This window comes from Ambystoma mexicanum, chromosome 11 (assembly GCF_040938575.1).
Source record: "Ambystoma mexicanum isolate Mex_15411 chromosome 11, UKY_AmexF1_1, whole genome shotgun sequence".
NCBI classification, from domain to species: Eukaryota; Metazoa; Chordata; class Amphibia; order Caudata; family Ambystomatidae; genus Ambystoma; species Ambystoma mexicanum.
The window spans coordinates 798,129,372-798,155,969 of record NC_090934.1 but is presented as its reverse complement, the minus strand read 5'-3'; the positions used below and the strand labels follow the sequence as shown (position 1 = coordinate 798,155,969).

Here is a 26,598-nt window from a genome sequence, read left to right as displayed (position 1 = left end):
TTACTGTAACATTCCGACCCAGAATACGGAACGGAAAAGCCAACGCTCTCTCTCGCATAGGCTGGGATGTGGAGGAGGACGACGTCTATGCTGTTCCCACACCAGTCGCCATCATTCCCGAAGACAAACATTTAGGAGCCATTGCCACGGTCCCCACCATCTTGGCGTCCTTGTAGGAGGCAATCAGACAACCAATGAAGACTTAACTGATGCAGACCTGTGCCTCCATGCACCCTCATCAACAGACACAAAACAATGGGCTTCCATATTACGAGGACCACTTGTATTTGCCAGAAGTCGTCATGCAAAAGCAAGCCTTGTAGGTTGATCATGATTTTTTAACTGCAGGCCACCCAGGTATCACAAAGACTCTTTGCAAAAATCCGGCAATACTATTGGTGGCCGACTTGGCGGTAGGATGTGGTGCAATACGTCAAGACCTGTGATGTCTGTGCACAAAATAAGACGGAGGATCAAGCCCCATGGTCTACTCCACCCATTACCAATTTCACCGGCCCTTGGCACACCATATCCTTGGATTTTATTACCGACTTCCCTCCATGCAATGGTTATAACACTGTTTTAGTGGTGGTCGATCTCATGATGAAAATGGCACATTTAATTGCCCTAAAGGGACTGCCTAATGCAGGAAAGCTAGCCCAGGTTTTCCTGGCAAATATTACAACGGAAGGGACATCGTGTAGCCTGACTATCGGATCTAGGGAGTCAATTTGTTTCCTGGTTCTGGTGACACTGCTGTGCCCTCGCCCAAATTGACATTCGCCTGTTGACCATCCACAAACTGACAGCCAGTCCGAAAGAACCACTCAGACCTTAGAACAATACCTGCGTTGCATGTTTATGCAAACTAACAAGAGTTTGGGTGTACCTGCTCTGGGTGGCAGAATATGCATACAACACCGTTCACAGCGCCACTGGTTTTTCACCTTTCTTTGTTATACATGGCAGGCACCCATGCACCTCAGCCTATGACCTACCCAAAACTTTGGAGATGCCCGCTATTGCCTCCTTACATGCTAATATGCGAGGAACCCTAAAACAGGCCACTATGACACTACAGAGTACAAAAGGGACGTATAAAAGGTTTGCAGTCAAAGGATAACCGCTGCCCCAACCTACCAAGTATGGGACAAGGTGTGGTTAGCTACTAAATACATTCAGCTAAAGGGCCCCAGGAGATTCCACCCAAAATACATTGGTCCTTACTCCATCACGTCTGTAATTAACTCAGTAGCAGTCAAATTGGTGATACCATCTACTCTACGAGTACACCCTGTTTTTCATGTATCTCTACTATAACCCGCTCAACCCGGTACCTGAGATTGCACTATTACAACTACGCCACCCCCTGTGTTATTCCAGGGAGGAGAACCTGAGTATCAAGGTACAAGATATCCTGGATTAAAAAAAAATAGTAAGGAAAAAGCTGCATTATCTGATTGACTGACTGGACGGGGTATAGTGTATTAGACAGGACCTATGAGCCCGCTTCCAGTGTGCACACACCACGGCTAGTAGCCCGTTACCATCGTAATTATCAGGACGACCTGGGCCGGGCATAGCTTTCCCTGGAGGGTGGGGAGGGGCTTTGGAGGTGTGTGATGTCATGACCCCTCTGGACACAAGACACACTATGCACACACCATTAGGTGATCACAAGCATAGGAGGGAGGCTGGACTTATCTAGTTGCTGGCTGGCGCAGGAGACTCTTGACCAATGAAAAGGCATGGAGTTGCCACAACCAAGATGGCTGCTAGGTTTGTACGCTACCCGGAAATCAAGATGGCCCCCAGAAGTCTCCAGTGCTGCTACTGTAGGCTGCGCAGTCTAGAAGCACAGGGTGCAGCCCGGGCCTATAAAGCCACACCCTGCGCTTTGCATTATTACTGCAAATTCGACCAGCAGCTGACGCTTACCGCTCCCGCTTTCTGCTTCCCGCCCGCTATACTTACCTAATCCTCATTCCATTTACTCACCCGCCTCCAGCTTCAGCTACGCTCCTTCCCTGGACTTCGCCGGCGCGCTCCTGAGCGAAAAAGCAATCCTCTGAGAGCCGCTCAGTGGAGGGACATTGCACAAGTCCACATCTACATTCCAGTTTACCTGACAAATCTCGGCCCCCAGGGTCTTCGTTGGCATCAAACCAGTAAATCCACCTTCAAAGGACAAGATACAACAGTCAAGCAGGATATTTTCACTGCGCTACGCATGCCGGACATTCAAGAGACATAAAGCAGCACTTAGCCTCTACAAGCACCTGCAAGACATTAAAGGATACAAAAGCAGCCTTGCGCTGCGCACCAGCACAAGGACACTTGAGGAAGTTGCAGAGGGGTTTGCTCTTACCCCTGCACCACGGGAGTGGCAGCAGGACTGGACTGCCCATCCACCAGGGAAGGAACTGGTCTGGAGCCTTCGCCTTGAACTTTTGGGTGCATATCAGCCAAATAAGAGGTGAGCCAGCCTGCCAGCCAGCATACCAGTGGGCAGAGGGGAGGTTTAGAGGAATGTAAGTGAGAGCCTAGGTTCCTCACCCCAGCTACAAACCCATCACATCCGGGCCCTTCATCACCAGCACGGGGGCCCAACCAACCTACTCAGAAGGGATCTCATCCAACCACTTCCTACTACACTGCACACAGGGTAGTTTTCACAATCTGTGTAGCAGTGGAAGAGAGTGTTTTGGCACAAGCACGCACCCAGCATCAGGTAAACGTTACATCTAGTACTTAAATGATCAGTGTCTGCACTGCTTGTGTGGGGTCAAAGTCCAATTTCATGTATGTGTCAGTCAGCCAGTTGACTCTCACATTCCTTAATATAGTCCTCACTATTAAGTACCACTACGGCACCCCCTTTATCAGTAGATTTAAAGACTTAGTCTGGATTAGTTGCGAACTGTTTCAGAGCATTTCTTTGGTTCAGAGTCAAGTTGCCACTCGATTTGGGTTTATAGTTAATACGCTTCTTGTCGTTAAGAACGCTTTCTTCAAACACTTCCATAGCTTTATTGGAGATTGATTGATAGAAACTACTTTTCGAATGGTTTGTGTCCTCCCACGTATTCCTCATCTTAGATATATTTGTGAGCTTGCTGCTTCTTTCGGAATTTTTTTTTGCCAGAGGGCACTGTGCTCGAGGCCGTGTAGCTTGGTCCTTCGAAGGCCGCCGTCGACGTCATCCGTTGTATAAAGGGCTCGAGCCGCGCCCATTGGTTCAGTTCTGTTTTTCCAAGCTTCTGCTTTGTGTATCAAAACGGCACGTCCGTTTTTCTCATCGAGAAATGTCGTCTTCCTAAACCCCGACAACACCCAAGACAGGGTTTTAAAAAGTGTCTCAAATGAAGAAGAAAGATGTCCATTACGGAGCCTTCCTGCAACTGTCTTTGGTGCCTTAGTCCTGATCACCGAGAGGACGAGTGCGGGTCGTGTCAGACAATGTCAAACAAGGCTCTTAAGGAAAGCTAAGGTAAGCTAGCGGTGGGGAAGAGTCTTTCATGTCTGCTAAAAGACTCGAGGGAATCGAGATCTAAATCTCGTCATGAGTCGAGGCGATCAAGGTCGAAAAGTCGCTCGAGGAAGTAGTCTTCCTCGTCAACGGAAAAATCAAAAAAGCTACGTCATAGATCTTCGTCCTCTTCTTCCTCGCCCGACAGAAGGTTAATTTCTTATCCTTCGAAGCATGATTCCCCAAAGAAATGGGAGGCCTTTAAGGCTTCAATGCTAAACATTTTTGAGAAGGCGGCCCGACCCCCTCAAAAAAGCTACGTGAAGAGCATGTCCCTGTCCACTCTAAAGGTAAGAGAGGGAAATCCAAAACATCTCACACTAAATCCGACATAAAGTCGAGGGCGTCCGCGGACGATGATTCTTCAGCGCCTCATGAGACTGTACAGAAACCTTTGGTGCATAAATCAAGGTTGCCTGAGGACAAAATGGCGTCCTCATCGTCAGTCAGCTATCGACTCGACGCATCCTTCGACACCGTCGAAGCCAAAAATGGCATTGATGCCTTCTGCCTCGGCGTCAAAGCCTTACTCGATATCGAAGCCATCCTTGATGACCTTGGGGAATCCTTCGAGTATGTCGAAGCCAGTGTCGATTCATCGATGCCTTTGTCTGGGAAATCTTTCATACCGGGTCCCAAGATGACAACTATGGCTACTACTAGGTCTGTTCCACCTTTACCAGAAAAAAATGTCCACCCTCAGCCCAGGCAATAATTACTTTAATCTATGTCTGCTATTTTTGAGGAACAAACTTCTGATGAGGAAATTACATCAGCTGGTGTTCAATTTGGGACAAGAGAAGTCCATGAGGAACTGGTAGATCCTAATTAAAAAATGTCAGACCTTTATGACTGCCTACAATTGGCCAGTGGCCTAGATACCTCACCTGAGGTGGATTTTGAAAGGCCTGACCCCACAGACCATGCTGAACAGGGGTATAGGAACCTCATGGGAAGAGTGATAGATTTTATGGGGTGGAAGTCAGTGTCCCCAAGATATGACCCGGATGACTTAACAGATGTTATTGATGAAGGATCTCAGAAAGACCCAGTCCTTCCCTTCCACAAAGCTCTTCAAAAGAGAATTATGACAAATTGGGAGACACCTGAATCTCTACCAGCTGTGAATAAGAAGTTTGCAGGAAAGTATAGACCTGCTCCCTCGGATCCAGAATATTTATCTAAGCATCCTTCACCTGAAAGTTTGGTAATTCAAGCTGCGACTGCGAATAGACAGTCGGCTTATCCCTCTATGCCCCCCGACAGGGACGATAAAAAGATTGATGCCTGGGCGAGGAAGACTTTTACTTCTGGTAGTATGGCCCTTAAGTCTACTAATTTGACTTGTACATTAGCTAGGTTCACTTAACCCTGTGGAGCTGTTTAGATGCAGCGGCTGATCACATCCCGGAGGGTGAGGAGCGGGATGGCTTCCTGGCGATAGTAAAGGGTGGGAAGGAGGCTATGGAGGAGTGCCTCAAGTCAGGACTGGATACTGCAGAGAGATAAAAGCAGATCCATGGCATCTAGCACGGTCTTGCATAGATTCGCATGGCTAAGAAAATCTGGTTTCGCATCTGATGTTCAAGCCAGGTTACTTAATATGACCTTTGACGGCTTGAGGTTGTTTGGCAGCAAGGCGGACGAGAGCTTGGAGAAGCTGCAGACCTCGAAAGCCGCAGTAAAATCACTCCGGGCCGCTATAAGGCAATCTCAACAGCACTCTTACGCAGTGTCATCTTCCTGGAATAGTCACCCTTTTCGCTTCTATTACTCTTTTGGAAAAGGAAGAGGGCAGGCCAGTCAAAGGGGACACCAAAGAAAACCCTTTTGTGGTGGAAAAGGGCGAGGTGCTAGATCATCCACAGCAGCGGCTACTACCTCCTCAGCCACTGCTGCAGCCACTGCAAAGCCACTTTGGGGCTTTAACCCACAAGACCCCGGTGGGAGGCAGAATCACTCAGTATTTTGGGCATTACGTTGGATGCCTGGGCATTAGTGATAGTAACCCATGGTTGCTGTCTTCCTTTTCATCAAAGGCCTCAAGATCATCCACCGGGAGCCAACTCTGTAAAAATTCCAGACCCGCTCCTTGTGCAGGAGATTTTAACATCTAGCTGTAGCGGAGAGGAACAAGGGTTGGTACTACCCTTATTTTCTCATTCCCAAAAAGGACGGAGGATTGAGACCCATCTTGGATTTGAGAAATGTGAACAAATTCCTCAGGAAGGACAAGTTCAAGAGGGTGACCCTTTCTCAGATCCTTCAGGCTCTTCAGCTTCAGGACTGGCTGGTTTCATTGGACCTTCAGGATGCTTACTTTCATGTGCCAATCCATCTCAAACACAGAAAGTACCCAAGGTTCGCAATTGGCGGATCTCACTATCCGTTTCGAGTTCTGCCATTTGGCCTGACATCCGCCCCGAGGGTCTTCACCAAACTAATGCCGGTAGTGGCAGCGAGTCTCAAAAGGGAAGGGATTCACATCTATCCTTATTTGGACGATTGGCTAATCAGGGCAAGTTCACCCGAACTGGCCCAGGGACATCTGGCCATGACCTGTCACTTCCTTCACAAATTGGGCTTCTCTCTGAATTACAAGAAGACACAAATGATACCGAGCCAAAGATTCCAATTCATCGGAGCGGTCCTGGACACCACCTCAGGGAAAGCCTCGCCTCCCGAGGAAAGAGCTCACCACATTCTGCAGATGTTAACAAAATTTCAGAATGCCCAACATCTACCGGCGTTCCACTTCCTAAGGTTGCTAGGCCTCATGGCATCCTGCATTTTTCTGGTGCCAGAGGCTCGACTGAGGATGAGACCCCTTCAATGGGCCCTCGGGACTCAATGGTCCCAGTTTTCAGGTGAGATGTCAGATCTTCTACACGTCCCGTCCAAGGTGACTCAAGATCTCCTTTGGTGGGCTCACAAGGAAAATATCCTCAGAGGGGAACCTTTTTGGCAACCATAGCCAGAGTTAACTGTAGTGACGGACGCCTCACTCACAGGGTGGGGAGCCCACACCAACGATCTGACAATCAGCGGTCATTGGTCTCTGTTAGGCAGAAACCTGTGCATTTCCCTCTGGGACGACTGCAAAAGATTTAAGACTACAGGTGTTTGGCAGTAAACCCACTTGGTAGCAGTCTGTACCACGCAGATTCACAGTATACAGAGTATACACAATAGGTCAAAAGAACACAGTAGAACAAGTAAACACTGACCAGAGCTTGGTGTAAAAGAGATATAATTATTTATTTAAAAACACACAGGCACTAATGTTAAGCAGTTCAAAAACACGGTCACTAAAAGATATACACTCCCTTGAAAGAATATTAGACAATTCTTAAGTAAAGCCCCACTTATTTTCAGACAGCGGTGAGCGCTTAACGCAGATGGCACTCAAAAAATGTTTTTTGAAAAGGGAGAGAAAAGCAGAGTGTAATTTGAAACAGATCCCAACACTTTCACAAGAACACACAAGAGAGGAAGGCAAAGTAAGACCGTGAAGTTAGAATTCAGAAGGCTGGATCCACTTTAGAGGATCAGAACGAAATGTGTCCAAGGTCACACGGTTGAAGTGCACAAAAGTCTTGAAAAGGTTCAGAAAGAGTTGGACCAAAGAAAGGGACCAGTTAGATGGTCAAGGCGGCCAGCCCAGTCCAGAAGGTTAAGGGATTATTATTACCTTGTAGCAGTCTTTAGAAAGGGAGGCCTGGCAGACACGGTACCTTAAAGTGGTGAGAATACTCCAGCGGGGGCAGTTGTTCCTGGCAGCGGATGCAAGTCGGTGCTTCGTCCGGGGGAAGAGAGGATCTCGTCGGGGAGGAAGACAGGAGTCCATTGCACTGCCAGGGAAGAAACCAGACGCGGATTTCTCAGGTAAAAGGAGCGGTCCTTGTATTCGCGGTCCAGTGGTAAGTGGCTATCCGGTTGCCGGGGTGCTTGGCACGGGCAATTCGACCACAAGACGTCCTGGGATGCGAGGAAAAGAAGGTAAACTAGTTGTGCCCACCAGTCAGGGGAAGAAGCCTCTCTAGCCGGGATATCTTCTCTGTCGTCGGGAAGTGGTGAGTCGGTTCCGCAGGGCTCCACCGGTGGTGTCGTCGTGGTAGATCAGCTCAGCTTCTCCCTCGTCGGATTCTCAGGTCCTGTAGCGACTTCTGAAGTTCCAGTCCCCAAAGCCCTGCTTTTATGCAGCACACCCCCATTCACTCAGCCTAGCTGTCAATCAAACATGCTAAGTGGTGAGCCGGCCGGCTCGCCACTTGGGCTAGTCACACAAGAGTGCGACTTGAGTTACCAAGATAACTCAGTCCAGGGTGCCTAAACCCCCTCCCACACCCTCTGTGGTACCCAGACAGAGTGGCACCACTTTTGGAGGCTTCTGTGGAGAAGCCCGCCAAAAAGTGGAACAAAGGGCTCGACTTGGGTTGGAGTCACAGAAGAGAACACAAACGCCATTTTAGAATCGAGTCCTGGTAAAAAATACCAACCGGCGAATTAATATTAAATAAATAAACTGGTGGTATGTTCGAGGCTATGAGATTTAAATAATTAAAGTTGATAGCCTCGAACAATGGGAAAATCCCATAGGGATATATTCGTGGCCGAATATAAAAAGTAGTATCCACTGCCACCAGCCAAAACTCGATCAGGGGGGACGGAGACGTGCCCCCTCGACTAACAGACCCCGGGGCAATCGAATTGCCCCGACCAGTACGTCCACAATATGATGGTTTGTACCGGTTTCTGTTAATAATTTGGGACTAGTAAAGCCAATGGTGACTTTTCATGCCCTGGGAGACAGTTGACAGTCCCAGGGTATGGAGTCTATGGTGGGGTGTCACTATGACACCCCTGTGTCACTGCACGGAGGGTGCTGTGTAACACACATAGTAAAAACACATGAGGCCCATTGGAGTAAAGGACCCCATAAAACACATTTACAGTCAATGGAACACCATAAATCATGTCCAAGAGTGGGAGAAAGAGTCTCACTCTTGGCAGGAGAAAAAAAACAAACTCCAGAAATCCAGCAAAGCTGCTGGGGGACTCAATAGGGTAGGAAATTCAGCCCGAAAGAGAATTCTCCCTAACAGTCTCCATCAGAGTCCAAACTACACATCAACCTTTTGGAGCTCAGGGCAATCAGATTGGCGCAGAAGGCCTTTCTGCCCTCTGTACAGGGAAAGAATGTCCTGATAATGACAGACAACACAGTGGCCATGTAGTACCTCAACAAACGAAGAGGCGTTGGATCACTCCCACTGTGCAGAGAGGTAATGCAGCTCTGGTTCTGGGCAATGCAAGAAGGAATCTCTGTCGGCAGTTCACCTAGCCGGAGAGAAGAACTTGACGGCGGACGCTCTGAGCAGGCAGAGCAGTCTTCCACGAGTGGGAGCTAGCTCAGGAAGTCCTTCAAGAGATCTTCACCCTTTGGGGAACCCTCAAGTGGATCTGTTCACCACCAGCATCGACAGGAAGTGCAATCAGTTTTGTTCAAGGGAATTTCCCCCGAGAGGAGCTCTAGGGGATGCGTTCATAGTGGACTGGGAGTTTCCACTTCTGTACGTGTTTCCTCCAGTCCCTGTCATTCTTCAAATGATCAGGAGGTTGAGAAGATTCCGGCAAGCCATGATCCTAATTGCCCCGGATTGGGCCAGGAGAACGTGGTACCCGGACCTTATAGATATGTCCATCTGTCCTCCGATTCGTCTTCCGCAAAGAGAGGATCTTCTCTCGCAGAAGGGAGGTCAGGTTCTCCATCCAGACATCAGAACCCTCAACCTTCACGCTGGGTTTCTGAAAGGTTGAGATACAAGGATTGGGACTTCCCAGATGACGTCATGGAGGTGTTGCTTTCAGCTAGCAGGCCAGCAACAAAAACTTTATACCGCTGCCGTTGGAACAAATTTTGCAGCTGGTGTCGAGAAAAGAATATTGAACCCTTTTCATGTAATGCACCGATGGTGTTATCTTTCTTGCTTTACTTAGCAAACTCAGGTCTCCAAATTGGTACGATCAAGGGCTACCTCGCAGCGCTGTCTATCTTTAAGCGTACTGCTGAGGAGCCTTCATGTTTCAAACTACCCGTAGTAATCCAATTTCTGAAAGGATTAACAAATGTCTATACATCAAAACCTTTTCAGGTTTCTTTGTGGGACTTAAATCTAGTCTTAAAGTTTCTGATGGGTACTCCTTTTGAACCACCTCATTCTTGTTGACTAAAGTTTCTCACTCTTAAAACAGTCTTTCTAGTGGCCTCAACTTCTGCTATAAGAGTGTGAATTACAAGCTCTATCTTGCAAACCTCCTCATACAATCTTTCATAAAGACAAGGTTGTCTTACAAGTGAAGCCCAATTTTCTCCCAAAGGTGGTTTCTGAATTCCATATTACTCAGAAAATAACCTTACCTTCGTTCTATCCTCCTCCCCATCCAGGGAAAGAGGAAGAAAGATTACACAGCTGGATCCAAGGCGTGCTTTGAGTTTTTATATTGGCAGACTTGCTAGGATAAGGCAAGCAGACCAATTGTTTGTAGGATATGCAGGGCACAAATTAGGCTTGCCAATCACAAAAAAGATACCATTTCAAGATGGATCATTTTGACCATTTTAGAATGCTACAAATTAGCAGGAAAAGAACCCCTTCAACATCATTCAACTAGGGCTATCGCAGCCTCTTCGGCTCTCCAAAGAGGGGTCCCAGTTAAAGATGTGTGGCTGCCACATGGTCGTCCGCACATACTTTTACCAAATTTTACAGCCTAGATTCCTCGTCTAGCCAGGAGACGAGATTTGGGAAAGCTGTGTTGCATTCTGTACATCTTTAAAGGGAAATAGTTCATCTTTACTCCCACCTCCTTTTTATACTACTGCTATGGGAGTCAATGAAAGATGAGGAATACGTCGGAGGACACAATCCCTTCGAAGAACAAGCTACTTACCAAACTGGTAACTTTCTTTCGATGGGATGTTCCTCCGACGTATTCCTTATCGCCCCTCCCATCCATCCCCGCAGTAAAACTTCCCTTGTAGTTGCAGCTTATGCTCCTTCAAGGTTACTAACCAATTAATGCAGAGCAAATCTGAACTTCAAAACGGAACTGAGCAACGGACGCTGCGCAAGTCTATTTATACTCATGATGACGTCGGCGCTGATACGGAGGCTGTCGAGGGACACAGACTCGAGGGATGTCGCCGCGCAGCACCCTCTACTGAAAAAAATAAATCCGAGGCCAGCAAGCTCGAATGGATGGAGGCCAGCAAGCTGGAATGGATGATATCAAAGATAAGGAATACGTCGGAGGAAAATCCCATTGAAAGAACGTTACCAGTTTGGTAAGTAACTTGTTCTTCTATATGAGAGCAGTCTGGAGTTTGACACTAATGACAGTTCTACCCAATTAATGGTACTACTGTGCACTCATATTGCTTTACAGATAAATGGTAATTGCATTTAGTCACTAAAACCACATCAGATAGTCTTTAGGAAGGAAGAATGTTGGTTACACACAGTAGCAACTCCCAATGCTATAGTGACCCTTTTCGGAGCTTTGAATTCTTTTAAAGTCCAATCCCTAACTTACGAAAAGTCAATACAGGAGTGGAACAAAAGACGTATGTAGTAGCAGGATAAGCAAAGTTGCTCAGGAAACTTAAGTCACTAGTATAACAGATGCTCAGCCATTTAAGACAGGCTAGCGGAACTCTGTGAAGGACACCCTAAAGGGCTCAAGCCCAGACCAGAGGTATGGGTGAACGTCTAAACACCTTCTCACACTCACACTGGAGGGACTCCGGCTTAAAGTAAGTTCTACCTTTTAAGTACCTTGGGTTAGAAGAAGTAAATTCAGCTGTATTCTCTACTGTGCAGCAGCGACAGACCCGTTCTCCGGATTCCTTGGTCTGGTGACTTAAGGACAGACTCTGAAGGGGATCTCATAGCAGCAGTCGCAAGAGAGGACCCTCAGCACGGATTTCTTCGGTGTCTTGTTTCAGTCTGCGGTTTTGGTGCCTTTTTATTGGCTCCAACAAGGGACGTTTACGGCCCGGTCGATCTTCTTTGATTCTGAAGTCCTGTGCTCTGGTGAGTGGATAGTGCCTCTGGAGAAGTTCTGGGCAGATTTGTCCACAAGACGTGAAGAAACCTTTGCTGGAAGCCTCCTCTGACGACTGCTGCTCCAAGTTCCCATCCAGTGTCCAGTGCTTTTGTCTCTAGACCAGGAATCCAAGGACCGGGTCCTCTGCTGCTGCATCCTGAAGGCAGCCACTCTAAAGCTCTTCTTTTCTCCTAAGGTACTGAGTGGGCTTGGGTAATACTTACCTTAAGTCTGGTGTGCATCCTCTGAGGCTGATTGGGTGATTCGTGTGTTTGGGAGTTTGCCCATAGCACCTGCCCCCACCTAATGCTGCAACACATATAGCAAGCTTTCTCACAAGTCCCCGAACACTTCACTAACTGTGAAAGTGAATACTTACTTGTTAATGACAATATCCTCTGGAACTTTGACTTTCCTGCAACCAAACCCCTTCTCAGCCTGCCTACAGCTGGCACCTAGACCAATAGGGTCCCTCGTCTGCCTCTGAGAGAACTCATGCAATATACTAGGGAAGGACTAGATTAGAAAAGTATTCTGTCTTGAAAGTATAACAAGTGTAAGGACTTACTTGCTAAAGAAGTTAGTGTGGTAACTGTATCGCTGTGTAAGAAGTTACAAAGTGTCATTAAGTTTATGCTTACCTTAGAGTTGCATTCTGCCCCTCTAAAAGTGTATAGGTTGGTTTACTATCTTGGAATGGTGTTTCCACCCTTCTAAAAAGTAAGTGTTGGTACTGTTTTATCATTGCTTAACTGAACGAGTGTAAATGCTTCCCAATAGGGTTTACCTGCCTTGAATAACCTTGTGCCATTGTTAAAGTGTATCATTAGTGTTTGCTTTCCCTGGTCTGCTTTAAACAGCTCTAAAACAGTCTTTGAGTTAATATTGTCTTTGAGTTGCTGGCAAGCCCCTCTTAAACATATATAGGCCTTACTCACCTTAAATAGCTGGTGCTCTTCTAAACTTGTAACCCTGGGTTGTGTTTCCCTGAATTGTATTTGTGCCATTCTAAAATAGTTTCCTGAAGTTCTTACTTATCTTAGAAACTGTATTGTACATGTCTTAAAGGTATATTTGGTATAACTGGCTATTAGGCAGCGGATAGTTCTGTACCAATAAGTCCATTACTTACCTTGAAATGCATTATGTCTTTCTTAAAGTGTAATAGGATATTGCTTTCCCTGATTTGCTTAGTGATTTCTAAAATAGTTGTGTTCATAATTATACTTTTTGGAGGGGCCTTAAGCTACTCAATGATGAGTGATTTACCTACTCTGAACTGAGTTCTAAAAAGTAATTTTGCAAGGAGTATACTTGTAACAGGGTTGGTTTATTATATGCGAGTGTCACTGCATGACTGACATGGTCCACTACCCTTGAAATACTGATTGTATTCTAAAAGTATGTCTAACCTTGTCTTATTCCCCTAGAATAGTTTATTACTATCCTGAATGTATAACCTTAGGTTTGACTCCCTTTGACTTGCTTCTTGCTCCTCTAAATAAGGTTATAACTTGATTTGCATAACATAGGTATTGAGTTGTTTATGATTATGCTTATATGATCTAGTACTTACTTATACAAGAATTATCTTGGTCTACTTGTATTTAAATAAACACTTTAATTTTGCAATACATAGTGTTTGTGTTTCTTTGGACCGTATGTATGCTAAAATGTCTTTGTACCAAGCTACAGCCCTCTCTCCCTCCTAAAATAAGCCTGGCTGCTCTGTCCATGCTACCCACATTCTCAGGTTGCACAGCCTTATACTACCAGTGGAACTTATGTACTGTCTTAGATGCATGATTTTATGAAGCTCTTAGTTGAACTTTAGAGCTGTTAATACCTAGAGCTATTTTAAAAGATTTCACTCTTTGGGAGAAAGTGTGTATACATTAGATTGTATTGCATTGGATTGTTACAGAAGGTGAGTCTTTTGTTTTTCCACTTTAAGACAGTCTGCATTTTGGTCTAAATGTTTATGGGACTTCCTATCTTGAGTCTTGCATAAAGGTTATCTAGAGAATATTCAATTTGTTAGTCGTAATAGGAAAGCATTTTGACTGCTGAACGTTTTTTGATCCAAGGGCAAGAATATACACCGCATTGAATTTAAAATATAGATCAGGTTGTGAAACATTTCTTACAGGTAAGAAACTTTCTATATCTTTCTTTATTTCTTGTTCTAGGATAAAAAAGTAAATCTATATGTACAAACTACCTTTCTCATGGTGGTAATTTATACTGTCATTGCTTTAAGGAGTTTTTAACATAAATGCCAAACATAGTATGTCTGAAAACGAATTTATAATTTCTGACCAGACCCATTCATTATGAATGCAAGGCTGTCTTTTTTTTTTTTTTTTTTTTTTTTGAAAATCAATTTTTATTGAGTTTCGTTCATGTATTACATTACATAGCATGTGTAAGCATGAATTAACAAAAAAACAATCGTAACACCCCACCTCCCCCTCCCCCGTCACTCCCCCCACCCCTAACAGCTCAAGTTCTCATTAGTTGCTTGTTGCTTGTTTGACGGACTTTTCTGAAACAGAAGTGTCGTTACACCGTGCACTTGGCGCGCCGAAGTAATGGGTCCAACTGGGAGAAGTTCACGATCAGGTCGGTGGGCAATGGTCCAGCGCCCCTGGGGAAAGACCCCCAGCCCAGGTACAGAGCATTAAATTGATCGGCCATATTTGTCAAAAAAGGGGAGCCAGATTTCCTCGATGTTGGACTTGGACTCATCGAGTAGGTGTGTGAGAAACTCCATGTCATATATGGCCCGCACCTTGGTCACCCACGCTTTTTCCCCCGGCATTTCAGGGTGTTTCCATTTTTGTGCCAGGCAGCATCTGGCTGCCACCAACATGACCTGGAGCATATGGTCCTGAGTGCCCTCCTGACCATCTCCAGTGTCGATTCCGAAGAGGAGGAGCCAAGGGCAGGAAGACCGCTCAACCCCGTCCACCCCTTTGATCCAGGCCAGTACCCTTTCCCAATAGTTTTGGACCACTGGGCATCCCCACCACATGTGGATGTAATCCCCTCTCTCAGTCCTACATTTCCAGCAGTGTGGGTCATATCCTGGTTTCATCCTAGCAATCCTCTGCGGGGGGTAGTGCCATCGGTGTAGCATCTTGAGGGCTTGATGGCGATATTGGAGGGAGGCCGTGGATCGATTGGCCTGCCTGCACATCTCCGCCCATCTTTCATCATCAATCTCCTCTCCTAGGTCCCTACCCCACTGTGTGCGTGCCGGTGGAGGATCCCTGGGGGCAGAGAACAGGAAGAGCTTGTAAAGGTGAGATATTATCCCCTTAGAACCCCTCGCAGATAGGAGAAGCTTTTCGAAATCCGTGAGATCCCTCCTGAGGGTGTCGCCCCAGGATGGGTCAGTGAGGACACCCTTAAATTGGAGGTAGCGAAAGGGGGACAGGGTACCTATTCCCAGGGCCTCCTCAAGGTCACTTAAGGGCAGGATAGAACCCCTCACCCAAAGATGGCCCGTCCTGCTAAGGCCTGCCTCAAACCATGACTGGTACGCCGCTGGCTCTGCTATTTTGGCCAAGAAGGGAGGGGCCCAAATGCAGCTAAGCGGGGATGGCCACGTTATGAGCCACCGATAGTAACCTCCCTCCCTCCACAGGGACCACAGCACCTTCAAGATTGGATGATTCAAGACGCTTCTGGGGATCTTCTTCCTTGGGACCCAAAGCCATTCCTCTATTGTGACGGGGGCAAGGGGCCTATTGTCCATAGCAACCCATTGTTTTTTCGTATCTGGGGAGAAGTGATCGACCAAAACCCTCAGCTGAGATGCTCTGTGATACGTCTCCAGGTCGGGATAACCCACCCCCCATCTTTCTTAGCCCTAGTCAACACCTCGTAGGAGATCCTATGCTTTTTGCCCGACCAGAGGAAGTTGAGAAGGACTCGCTTTGCTTCTATAAAGAAGGTCTTGGGGATCAGCACCGGGAGCATTTGGAAGAGAAATTAAAACTTTGGGAGGAGAACCATTTTTATGAGGTTGAGGCGTGTCATCCAGGAGAGCCCCAATCCTGCCCACCTCTCTACATCTCTTCTGATTGTGGACCAGAGGGGGGGGGGGAAGTTGGCCGTGTACAGTTCCTCAAGATCACGCGTAATCTGCACTCCCAAATACCAGAATCCCTCTTCACTCCATCTAAAGGGGAGCCCTTTCACAAAGGCCATCTCCGGATCCGACAGATTCCCACCTATAAACGCCACTGATTTATCCAGGTTGACTTTATACCCTGATAGCTCTCCACAGCGCGAGAGGCCCTGTAATAACCGGGGGACTGTTTGGGACGGTCTGGTGACATAGAGTAGGGCGTCATCCGCGAAGAGGCAGATTTTGCATTGCATGTCTCCCATCTGTACTCCCCTAATGGCCTCGTCATTGCGGACCGAGATTGCCCATGGTTCCATTACTAGTGCATAAATTAGCGGGGACAGGGGGCATCCCTGCCTTGTGCCACGTTCGAGGGGGAACTCTCTCGATTCTGTCCCGTTTGCCACCACTCTAGCCGAAGGGGAAGAGTAAAGCGCGGCCATCCACCCCAGCCACCTAGGGCCCATCTCCAGAGATGTGAAAACCTCCCCCATAAAGCCCAGCTAACCCTGTCAAAGGCTTTCTCCTCATCGATAGCCAATAGAAGGGCGCCCTCGTCCCGGACCCCCACTGCGGCAACAATATGGAGTGTTTTCCGTACGTTGTCAGAGCCCTGCCTGTTGAGGACGAATCCCGCCTGGTCCGTGTGTATCAGGCGTGGAAGGCAGTTCTCAAGTCTGGAGGCCAAGATTCTGGTAAAAATCTTGGCATCTAAGTTAAGGAGCGAGATGGGTCTATAGGACCCACATTCTGTCTGGTCTTTACCGGGCTTGGGTATGACGGTGATGAGGGCTTGCAGAAACGTCGGTGGAACTGAGTCTCGGCTCCTAATCTGAACAATTTGGCCAAGGGTTTCACCAGGACCGATTGGATAGCCGTCCCCACCAGGTGCCTTTCCTGCCTTCAGTCTCTTAATGGCACCCTCCACCTCCTCCTCTGAAATCTCCCCCTCGAGGGCCCCTAGATCCTCGTCAGATAGTTTGGGGAGGGGGTGTACCGCCAGGTAGGCGGAGATATCTTCCAATGATTGATTCGCCCGTTTGCCTGGAATAAGGTTTGCTGTAATAGTCGGCAAAGCATTCTGCTATTTTCTCTCGGCCCCCGTGAATCCTACCTTCCCCATCGCTAAGCTGGGCAACCCCCCTTTCCACCCTGCAGCCCGGGACCTTTGTGCCAAAAGAGTCCCCACCCTGTCTCCCCGTTAATAGTATCTTTGCTTGGTGTACTGCATTTTCCTAATAACCTCCCCTATGAGAACCGTGTGTAGCTCTTGTCTTTTGCCCTGCATCTCCTCCAGGAGTGCATCTCGGTCTACCCCAGGAACGCCCAGTCTGGCCCGCAAGACCCCCAACTCCGCACGGAGCTTGCCCTCAATCGGGCCCCTTTTCCGTTTACGCCTCGAGCCCTCTGCTATGAGGAGACCCCTAAAAGTGGCTTTTCCGGCTTCCCATACCATGGACATGTCCGACTCACCATTGTCGATCGTCTCAAAATAAGCCAACATTTCTTGCTTCATAAAATCCTGAAATACGGGGTCCCTAAGAAGCGTGTCGTTGCACCGCCAACGCGAGGATCTTGGGGCGACAGGCAGTGACCAGTCAGCTACGAGCAATTCATGATCCGACCACGTTATGGCCTCCACCCTCGGCTGTTGAACCACCCCGTTCCCCTCCTCGGAAATTAACAGGTCAATTCTAGTGTAGGTACAGTGTGGGGGAGAGAAAAAGGTGAAACCGCCCTGGCCCGGATATGCTTTGCGCCAGACGTCCACCCAATAATGGTCCCTCAAGAGGGTCTGCAGGGCCAGATTATCCTTGGAAATCCTCTTCGGCACCCCTCCCTTGGCAGACCACCAGTCCAGACGGGGGTCAGCTACCAGGTTGAAGTCCCCGCCAAGTATCATGGCCCCTTCTGCCCATTCGTCCATGACATTAAAGTTCCGAGTGAGGAACTGCACTTGACCTGAATTGGGTGCGTATAAGGTGGCCAGGGTGATGCGTTGTCCCTCACAGAACCCCTTGACGCCTAAGAATCGACCCCCAAAACCTCTCTTGGTTTCTACTCCTGTGAGATGGAGCACCCTCCCCAGGAGAATACCCACCCCCTCCTTCTTGGAGCTGGCATGTGAGGCCCAGTAGTTGCAACCAATATCCTTCCCCTTAATTCTGGATTCTCTTCCCCGTTTGTAATGCGTTTCTTGTAGGAAGAGGACTGTTAGATGTTGTTTGCGGAACATATTGCTCGTAAGGGACCTCTTATTTTGGGAGTTAAGGCCCTTGACGTTCAGCGTGCCTATCCTCTCTTCATTATCGTCTTTTAGGTTGTGCACCTTGAACCACTCATAACATCTCCGTTTCAGAGCCCGCTGCCAAGCAAATATCTGTGATTTGAACTGGTTCCCCCCCTTCCTCCCCGTCTCTCTCGCTGGTCATTCCACCCCCCCCCAGGCCCAAGCCTCCCCCTCCCCCCCAACCCCCTTTCCCTTGCAATGTAAGGCATTCGTCCACGCCCCCCAACAAGTGTCGGGGTTGGTCAACAAACCACCAAGGACTCTAACCCCAGCCCCGGGATTTTCTTGTGTTAGGGAATCTCAATTCTTAAAGTCAATATAGGTCTACCCCACCAAATCCTTGGTGCAAATGTCCGAGGTGGAATTCTGGAACCGTGAACCTCTGCCTCAGCCTGTAAACTCCGAACTCGGACTTCCTGCGTGGGTCGGTCACCACAACAAAACAGTCAACATTTAGTAAACTTCTGCCCACCCTCCAAACCGGCGGGCCACTTGCTGCGCCAACGTGGCGCCCAGCCGTGGCACCTCCGGGCCCCAGGTCCCCTTACTGCCAGAGCCTGGAATTGATGATCATCGTAGGATTTCTTCAACCTCCGGAAGGGCGATGCTGTTATGGCTTTGGGTGGTCCTCGGAGGTCGTTGATGGGTGTCTGGTTTTCCGAAACTTCCGGGCCCCCTTGACCTTAGATTTGCCGCTAAGCTTTTCCAATCTGTCAGGGCCCCTTGGGGGTCCCGGGCTCTTCCATCTTGGCCACCGGAGTGGCCCGCCTGGTCGGCAACCAGGTCGTCCGTGGCCCTTTGAATGTCTTCCTCAGACACCAAGCGATGTTTCTCCCCCAGCCATTCAAATTCCAGATAGTAGGGGTGGCCCCAGCGGTATCTGACCCCCTTTCCCTGAAGCCATCTTGTGAGGTTCCCACATTTCCTTCTCATTGACAGGGTGAGGGCTGATGGGTCCTGAAAAATTGACACCCTGGAGTCGCCGTATTGAATATTGCCAAGGTTCCTCGCTTTCTCCAGAATTTTAGCTTTGTCCTTGTAATAGTGTAGCCGGGCCAGGACCGAACGCGGGCCTCTGCCCCCTCCGCCTGCCCGATGGACCCTGTCAAACTTGATCGAACCTTCGGCATCCGCCCCCAAGACAATCCTTACGATGTTGTGTACTTTGCCCTCAAGGCCTTGTGTGGTTTCACCCTCGGCCTCCACTAATCCAAAAATACGAAGGTTATTCCTTCTCTCCCTGTTTTCCATATCGTCCACCTTGAGCCGGAGTTGTTCTTCGCGTCTTTCCATGTCTCGGAATCTGATTTCCATTTGGGTCTCAAGGAGAGTTGTGGAGAGCTGATTGTTTTCGACTCCCTCCATTCGGTCTGCCAAGGTGATGACTTTAGTCGTGAGGTCCGCCAATTTGGCACTCCGCGGATCTCCTCCAGAATCATCTGGATATTGTTCTGGATGGCACCCAAGTCTGGGGGTGGCGTGGAGGGGCCCCCTGTCGCCTGAGGGCCCTCACCCTCAGCGCGTGGCTTCCCGTGATCCCCAGGCCTCGCTGTAGTGGGGGGGGGTGGGTCCACTCCAAAAGAAAGTCACAAGTGCCCCACGATGCCCTCCTCTAGTGATAGTGGAGGAGGGGTGTGTATTGGGGGGGCGTGCTCCCGCGTCGGCCCCCCAGCTCCCAGACCCCACGGGTCGCGGGGGACTCGCTGTGTGGCGATGGCCTCCTGGTGGCCTGCAGGTCTGTTCAATGTGGGGAGGAGGCGGGCACCCAATTTCCAGGGCCCCGTCACTGCTCTTTTCTCCCAGCTCTGGGGTCCTGGGATCACTCCCGGTTGCGGTCTGCTGCGATCGGGGGGGGGGGGGGTTCAGGGGGCACGCTCCCGCCTCGGCCCCCCGGCGATGTTGTTGCTCTGTGGGCCGGTGGCCCTCTCTGATACAGGCTTCTCCCGCGTCGGGCTGCGCCAGTCGCGCCCCGCCAGACCCGCGCCAAGTGTCGAGGGCGGGGGCGGGAAGCCCCGACGCACCGCGGATGCATGGCCTCGGGTTCTTCCCCTGTGCGACGCCGCCTCCTCTTTGCCCGCGGCCTCCTCACTCCGGACAGTGGCTACGTGTGCGCTGTCTTTTGTTTTTTTAAGGGGGTTTGATGAGGATTTGGTTCTTTCTTGCAAAATATTGTTATTCTTTCATGCTTTTGTGTTGGTTGAGGGATTGTTAAAGCATGGCTTACCTTAACAATTAGCAGTTGGGCATTGCTTGTGCTTCAGAGAATACTATTTTTAAATATCAACAGAAAAAACATAATGAAAGAAAGCAATGTTCTATAATGTCTTCATTATTCAGACAATGCACCAAAGAATGTGTATACGAAACAACTTGCCCATGCTTTCCCTTTATATCCTTCAGGTTACTCAACTTACCGGTTTCTCAGATCCAGTCTATGCTGAAGCATACGTCCATGTCAATCAGTATGACATTGTCCTAGATGTACTTGTAGTCAACCAGACCAGTGATACATTACAGAGCTGCACATTGGAACTGGCCACGCTAGGTGAGACTGGTTATTATTGTAGTGTTTTTTTAAAATCCATTCTGTATTACTGAGAAACATGTGCTCTGTAGTATTTGGAGTAACAGCTGCATTTTTGCACAGTTAGGACACTGCAGTGGTTTTTTTTTTTTACTGCTCAGTCAAATATTTCCATGTTTTGCGGCATTGATCTTGAATAATAGACCTGAACATTGAATGCATTTATAAGTTTATAAAATGTGATAAAGATTCCAGTTGTTGGAAGACTGCCAAGTCCCTAAATGATGTGCAGTGGTTTCAAAGTATGAGGTTAAAGACTGGTTTATATCAGTAGTATGTAAAGCAGCTTGTATCTGCTCCCGAACATTTTCTTTGAGATTTGTTCTATATACTGTGAAATAATGCCAGATCTAACTGCTTGCATTAAATATTTAGCCGCACAACACATTTATCAAACTAATTTAATACAGATCTTATTCTACCATATTTTTGTTTTCTGAAAACTACTGATGAAAGCACATGTAAGATTTATAATTCGTGTGCTGCCTTTACTGATTTACTATGGTTCTCTGGAAGTTATATATATATATATGGTTTTCTTTTTCTAACAGGCGATTTGAAGCTAGTGGAAAAACCTTCTCCTTTAACTCTTGCTCCTCATGATTTTGCTAACATTAAGGCCAACGTTAAAGTGGCTTCCACTGAAAATGGTATCATTTTTGGAAATATTGGTAAGTTAATACTTTTCAAAGCAACGGATATGGCACCAGAGATTATAGTGCAGGGTTTAATAATAATTCAGATATTGCAAATGTCACTCCTTTTAACTGGTTACCAGTGGCCGATGAGATCATTTATAGTTGTACTGCCTTACCACTGCTTTTCTTTGTTTATGATAAATGTTGTGTTTATGAAGGCGTACTTTTTTATAAGCCATATGTATGCTTACTGAAACATATATATTTTAAGTTAAGAAAACCTAGATCTGAAACTATAATATATGCATAGCTAGGTCATGGATATTGTTAGATTGGATATCTACACTCTGGCCTGGTGGACAGATGTGTAGGAGGCAAACCTAGTTGGTGACCAGGGACAGCTCTTGGAGCTGTAGCCAGACAAATCAAGGTAGCATGGAGAGTGGTCAAGTCTAAGTCTCAGGAAGGGTTGAGCTTGGTCAACGGTCCGCAATTAGACCACAAGATAAGTAAACAAGGATTACACTTAGACAAGTAGCTATAAAATTACTATATTTATGGCCAAGCAAACACTGTAAAACTGACTACAAGCAAGTAGTACTATCACACAAGCTAATAATAAAATACATATATACAGTCCCAGTAGCCAGTGCAATAAAAACACAATGCCCCCAATACTGAAAGCAACGGTAATGATTAGATTTGCAATGGCAGTCCACAAAATATAACCCTAACTTTAGAAGTCCAACTCTAAATTGACTGGGGCTGTGTGCCCTATAAGTTCATAGTTTCCAGTAGTTTTGTGAGCCAGAAAAAAGTTAAGCAGAGGGTCTTGTGGATGGGAGATAAGTTCCAGAAGTCTGGTAAGTATCTATTCTTGTTAATAAAACTGTCCCCAGCTTTCAGCAACAAGTATTGCCAAAGGTACAACTTTTAAAAGTGTTCAAATCATTTACAGGTGGAGATGGGGAGGTGGGGCAAGCTGCTATTACTGAAACTCACCCCCAAGCCCCTACTCCGGTTTCTCTTCAGACTCGGCAGGTCTTTTTCCCGCCATTGGTTCCGGTCACCAGAGACCAGGAGTCATAGATATCCCGGTTAGACACAGATGTTGGTTGAACCTGTTCCTGTCGATGAATGCAACTCCAACCGATGCAGCACTCCTCTAGGCAGTGGACCAGACGCAAGAAAGATAGTTTCAACGATTGTCACCCATACACTGCGACACAAAGTGACACCACTGTCCTGGTTCGAGTCGGCCTCCTATCTCAGGTCCTGTTTAAACTGAAAAGCTGCAATTTCACAGGTGGCACTCTTGTAGCATAAACTGAGGGTTCCTAAAGTTCTGAGCTGAAAAAGCAAAACCACAATACCTATTCTGAGGTACCCCAAACTGGAGTTGGTCAGGCCACAGGATGGTTCCAGGAACTTTTCTGAAGACCCTAGATAGCTGGGCACTGAGCAGATGTCAGGCATGGTTGGTCCCACAACTACAATGGTCAAAGCCCCGCCGAAGGCCTTCTGAAGATCACCAGCCAGGCAGGGATCCACCGGGACTGCAGCAAAAGGTGGTCACCAGGCCTCCTTAGGACAGGTCCACAGTCTTCCACGGTCTTCACAGCTGGGAAGTGTTAGGCAAAGTTTGAATGCAGTACCCTCTGGGAACACTACAAACAACTATGACTACAGGTTTAAGCAACCCAACCTTTGGTATAAGCTTGTACTAAACAGTTTTTGTAGCGTGTTGAACAGCCAGACTTATCTCGAGGGGAATGTGAGCTGTAGTGGAGTTACACACAGATTCATAGTTACAGGTATTCAAATAAACTCTTACACTCAAGGTTTCTTGCATAAACAATTTATCAGTCAGTTATAAAGCCTTCTTCAGAAGGGAGCAATAGAATAGTGACACACAAATATGCTTTAATACGATACACTTTGTTTCTAAATCAGACGAGGCCCTTTGGGGATGGCCCTCGGACACAACCTACACTCACATGTGACTTCAGTAACAAGGGTGCCGGGGACATTAATACGTTACTATTGGCATTCAGAATACTCTTTCAAAGTTGGTAAAAGGCAAAGATTATTAGAACACAAGAAATTACAAATATTCCTAAGCAGAGCAAATACTTTCAGATAGCACTTAGAAGAGTCATTCAATTCAAATATGTTAAGCCAAGATCAATGGGCATAAGTCTTTGTATAGGATGCAGAACTTCAGGTATGTAAATTGAAAAGTCTTTGCACAAGTTCTTAGGATGAAAAGAATCAAATGTAGGGCCACAAGCTGATTAGACTTGTGGAAGTTTTAAGCACTTCTACAGTAAGAGGTAAGCTCTCTTAGGCTTGTTTTACAGTACCTTGGTAAAGAAGAAACGATGCAGCTGATGATTTCTGTTCCTTTGCAACTCTGCAGATCTCACTGTTCCTGTGCCTCAGTCGTGGGGACAAGGGGGAGGACGTCAGGGGACTCCTGCACTGGGACCATCAAAACTGGCAACCGGCAAACTTCATTTTCAGTGGCTGTTTCGTGTTTCAGCTCCTTGCGGAACAGCAAATAACAATAAGCGCGGTTCCTGGCTGTCAAGGTGGACTGTCCTTACTTCTGGCTCCCGCACTCTGCTGAGGGGGCTAAGGCTTGGTCAATCCTGCTTCGTGGGAATCCGGAGGATCTTCCAAAGGCTTTAGGCCAGTTTAAAAGTAACGCACACAATCTGGTGTCCCTCTCTCTGGCTATACGGTTCCTGCAGTAAAACTGAGGAAATTCAACTAGCTCTGAGATGGGTGTCCAGGTGGCTTACTTTGGAGTTGATTGGTCCCACCAACTCAAAGGGAGAAGTCGTCCTTGCAGGGGCTTCTCTGTTGAGTCGAACTTGGCAATTAGTCACTGCAGCAGGGCTTCACCGGGCAAACTAATGGTCCAGGAGTTGCAGCAGTTGTCCTCTTCTAGCTCTTCTTCGGTTCCTTCGTCCAGTGGTAGACTCTGCCTTCCAAGTCAAAAGACTTGCCTTTTATTCAGTTCTCTCCAATTCATTCCAGCCTAGCTGTAACTCACCCAGCAGGGTGGCTGTCCTTGTTGGACAGTCAGCCAGCCAGCCAATCACCACAAAGTGCATTTTGGGTCTCCTAGGAGACTAAGCACAGGGAGTTTCGGGCACCTCCCTCACTTCCTGCCTACCCCAGACACTCGGGCGCCAGAGGCGTGTTTCTTTCAGAAACCCTGCCAAAGGGAAAATGAACAGAGACCAAACCCGGTTTGGCGCGCGGAGAAACTCTCTAGAAGGACCTTCCCACAAAGACCTGGTGAAAAAAGAAGACCGGCACCATTTTAGCAAAGATGGCTGGACGCCATTTTGAAAAAGATGGCTCCCGCGGTTACTTTACCGGAGCCGCGAAAGGTCACAGTAAATTTAAACCAAGGTAGTTCAAAACAATCCACTGCCACCAGCCAGTCAATTGGGGAAAGGGTAACATAAAAAATGTTACATGAGCATTTAGACATAGGGGATACTAAGTAGCCCCTCCAGCACTCTTATTGTAAGAGAGGGTGTGCTGGGTCTAGTAAGTACAATACTAAGTAAAGTCAATTTCACTTTACTGCTCTGGGAAACAGTAGTTTATCCCGGAGAAGGTATTTAAACCTTGGGAAATCTGGAAGACTTCCCTGTGGCACTGCACTGAAGATGCTTTGTGACACAATTGTAAAAGATGATGCCTATGGAGTTTGTAAGACTCCATAACCAAAAGAAACGAACACAGAAAACACATTGAATTGAAAAGTTCAAAGTCCCAAAGTTTTGCAAAAGAGCTGGAGGGCTCTAAGGTGGGAGGAATTGGCACATTTTTGAGAATTCTCCCTAACAGGAAGTATACTTGGCTCCTTGCTGGACCTCTAAGGCATGGCTGCAGGACTCCCCTTATCCAGAAACTCAGGTGAGACAGAAATGCATCTCACCCAATGGAAGATCTGCCCCTCACATACACCCCAGCAGTGGTCCAATCAGGACCACTGATGGTGAAACATGTGCATACTCTAGACCTGGAGAAATCAGTTTTATGGATTTGGACCGACTTTCCCAGCCCACTTCCCGTGAACACTCTTGCATGGCCCTGAACTAGCCCGCAAAAACCAAGGTTTCTCCCAGGCAATGCATGGCCATAATAGGATTTTCATGACCTGGCAGGAAGAAGGCCACAGGACAAGATGGTCAAAAGAGCAAGCAAAAACCTCGTGGCACGGCCATGTTGGCACAGTAGCCACAGTTAGTAGCCAAGCGCTATAGGGCTAAAGAAAAGTATTGCAAAAATAGTCAAAATGCAACTGCTGCCACAAGCTTGTGTTTTCGGGACATCCAAATTAACCAAAAAATCCCTTTGAGTGAGTGTAGTCTAGGGTCATAGAAAAGAAACCCCATTGCACTGCATTGTAAGATGCATTGCGCAATGATAAAAAGTTATCCCAAAAATAGATCACATGTAACAAGAAAAGGGAAACAGTTTCCCAGTACTGACAGCCTTAATGACTGGTCAGTTTCTCCAGAACAATGAACAAAGTGCAGTGGAGTGAAGCTGAATGCTTCACTTCATTGGAAAAAGTCAGTACAGAGTTCAGAAGCAAAACTTTTTGGTGTCAATAGAAGTGAATGCAAAGTAGCTAAAAAGAGAAAACATTCCTAACACTTATTGGTCATGCTTTATTTGGCGGCGGATTTTAGCCTACTTCAAACCAGACTTTCTTCTTTGGCACAGATTTCTGACTTAGCTAGTCAATGGTTTACATCTTTCCTGTCTAATCGTGTGTAACAGGTTATGGCAGGCTCATACTTTTCCAAACCCCTGCCTATCAGATGTGATGTTCTGCACGGCTCATCCGTGTCTCTAATACTGTCCAATTTATACATGCGTCCCCTACTTAACATATTTGCTCAATTCAACCTGTGTTATCACTCATGCGGATACAATATATGTAAGATTAACACAACCTGAGGAGGGAATCGAACGGATATTAAAATGTGCCGAGAAAATAAAAATCTGGATGCAGGACAACAAACTCCAACTAAACCCTTCTAAAATAGAGATTGTTTTTGATCCTAAAAAGAAATTGAGTAATGAGTTGGACTCAATACCTTGTACAACTGTGTTTGGACTGGCTGCTGGCTATACTTGGACAGTAAAGAATCTTGGTGTTATTTGGCAATCCATTATGAGTTGCAATTTACAGGTAACCCAGATAATTAAGACCTGTTATTATCAGATGAAACTTCTCAAACCATTACTCCCGCTCATTTCTGAGAAGGACCGTTCTGTGGC

The 26,598-nt window shown here is 47.2% G+C and overlaps 1 protein-coding gene across 1 annotated transcript in view; it reads left to right on the top strand.

Moving 5' to 3' along the window:
- Positions 1-26,598, top strand: part of COPB1 (COPI coat complex subunit beta 1) — an 821,662-nt gene that overhangs the window by 687,887 nt on the left and 107,177 nt on the right. The window contains exons 17-18 of the mRNA XM_069623734.1: positions 20,464-20,608; positions 21,199-21,318. Coding sequence (XP_069479835.1) covers positions 20,464-20,608; positions 21,199-21,318 — 265 coding nt within the window. The remainder of the gene's footprint in view (positions 1-20,463; positions 20,609-21,198; positions 21,319-26,598) is intronic.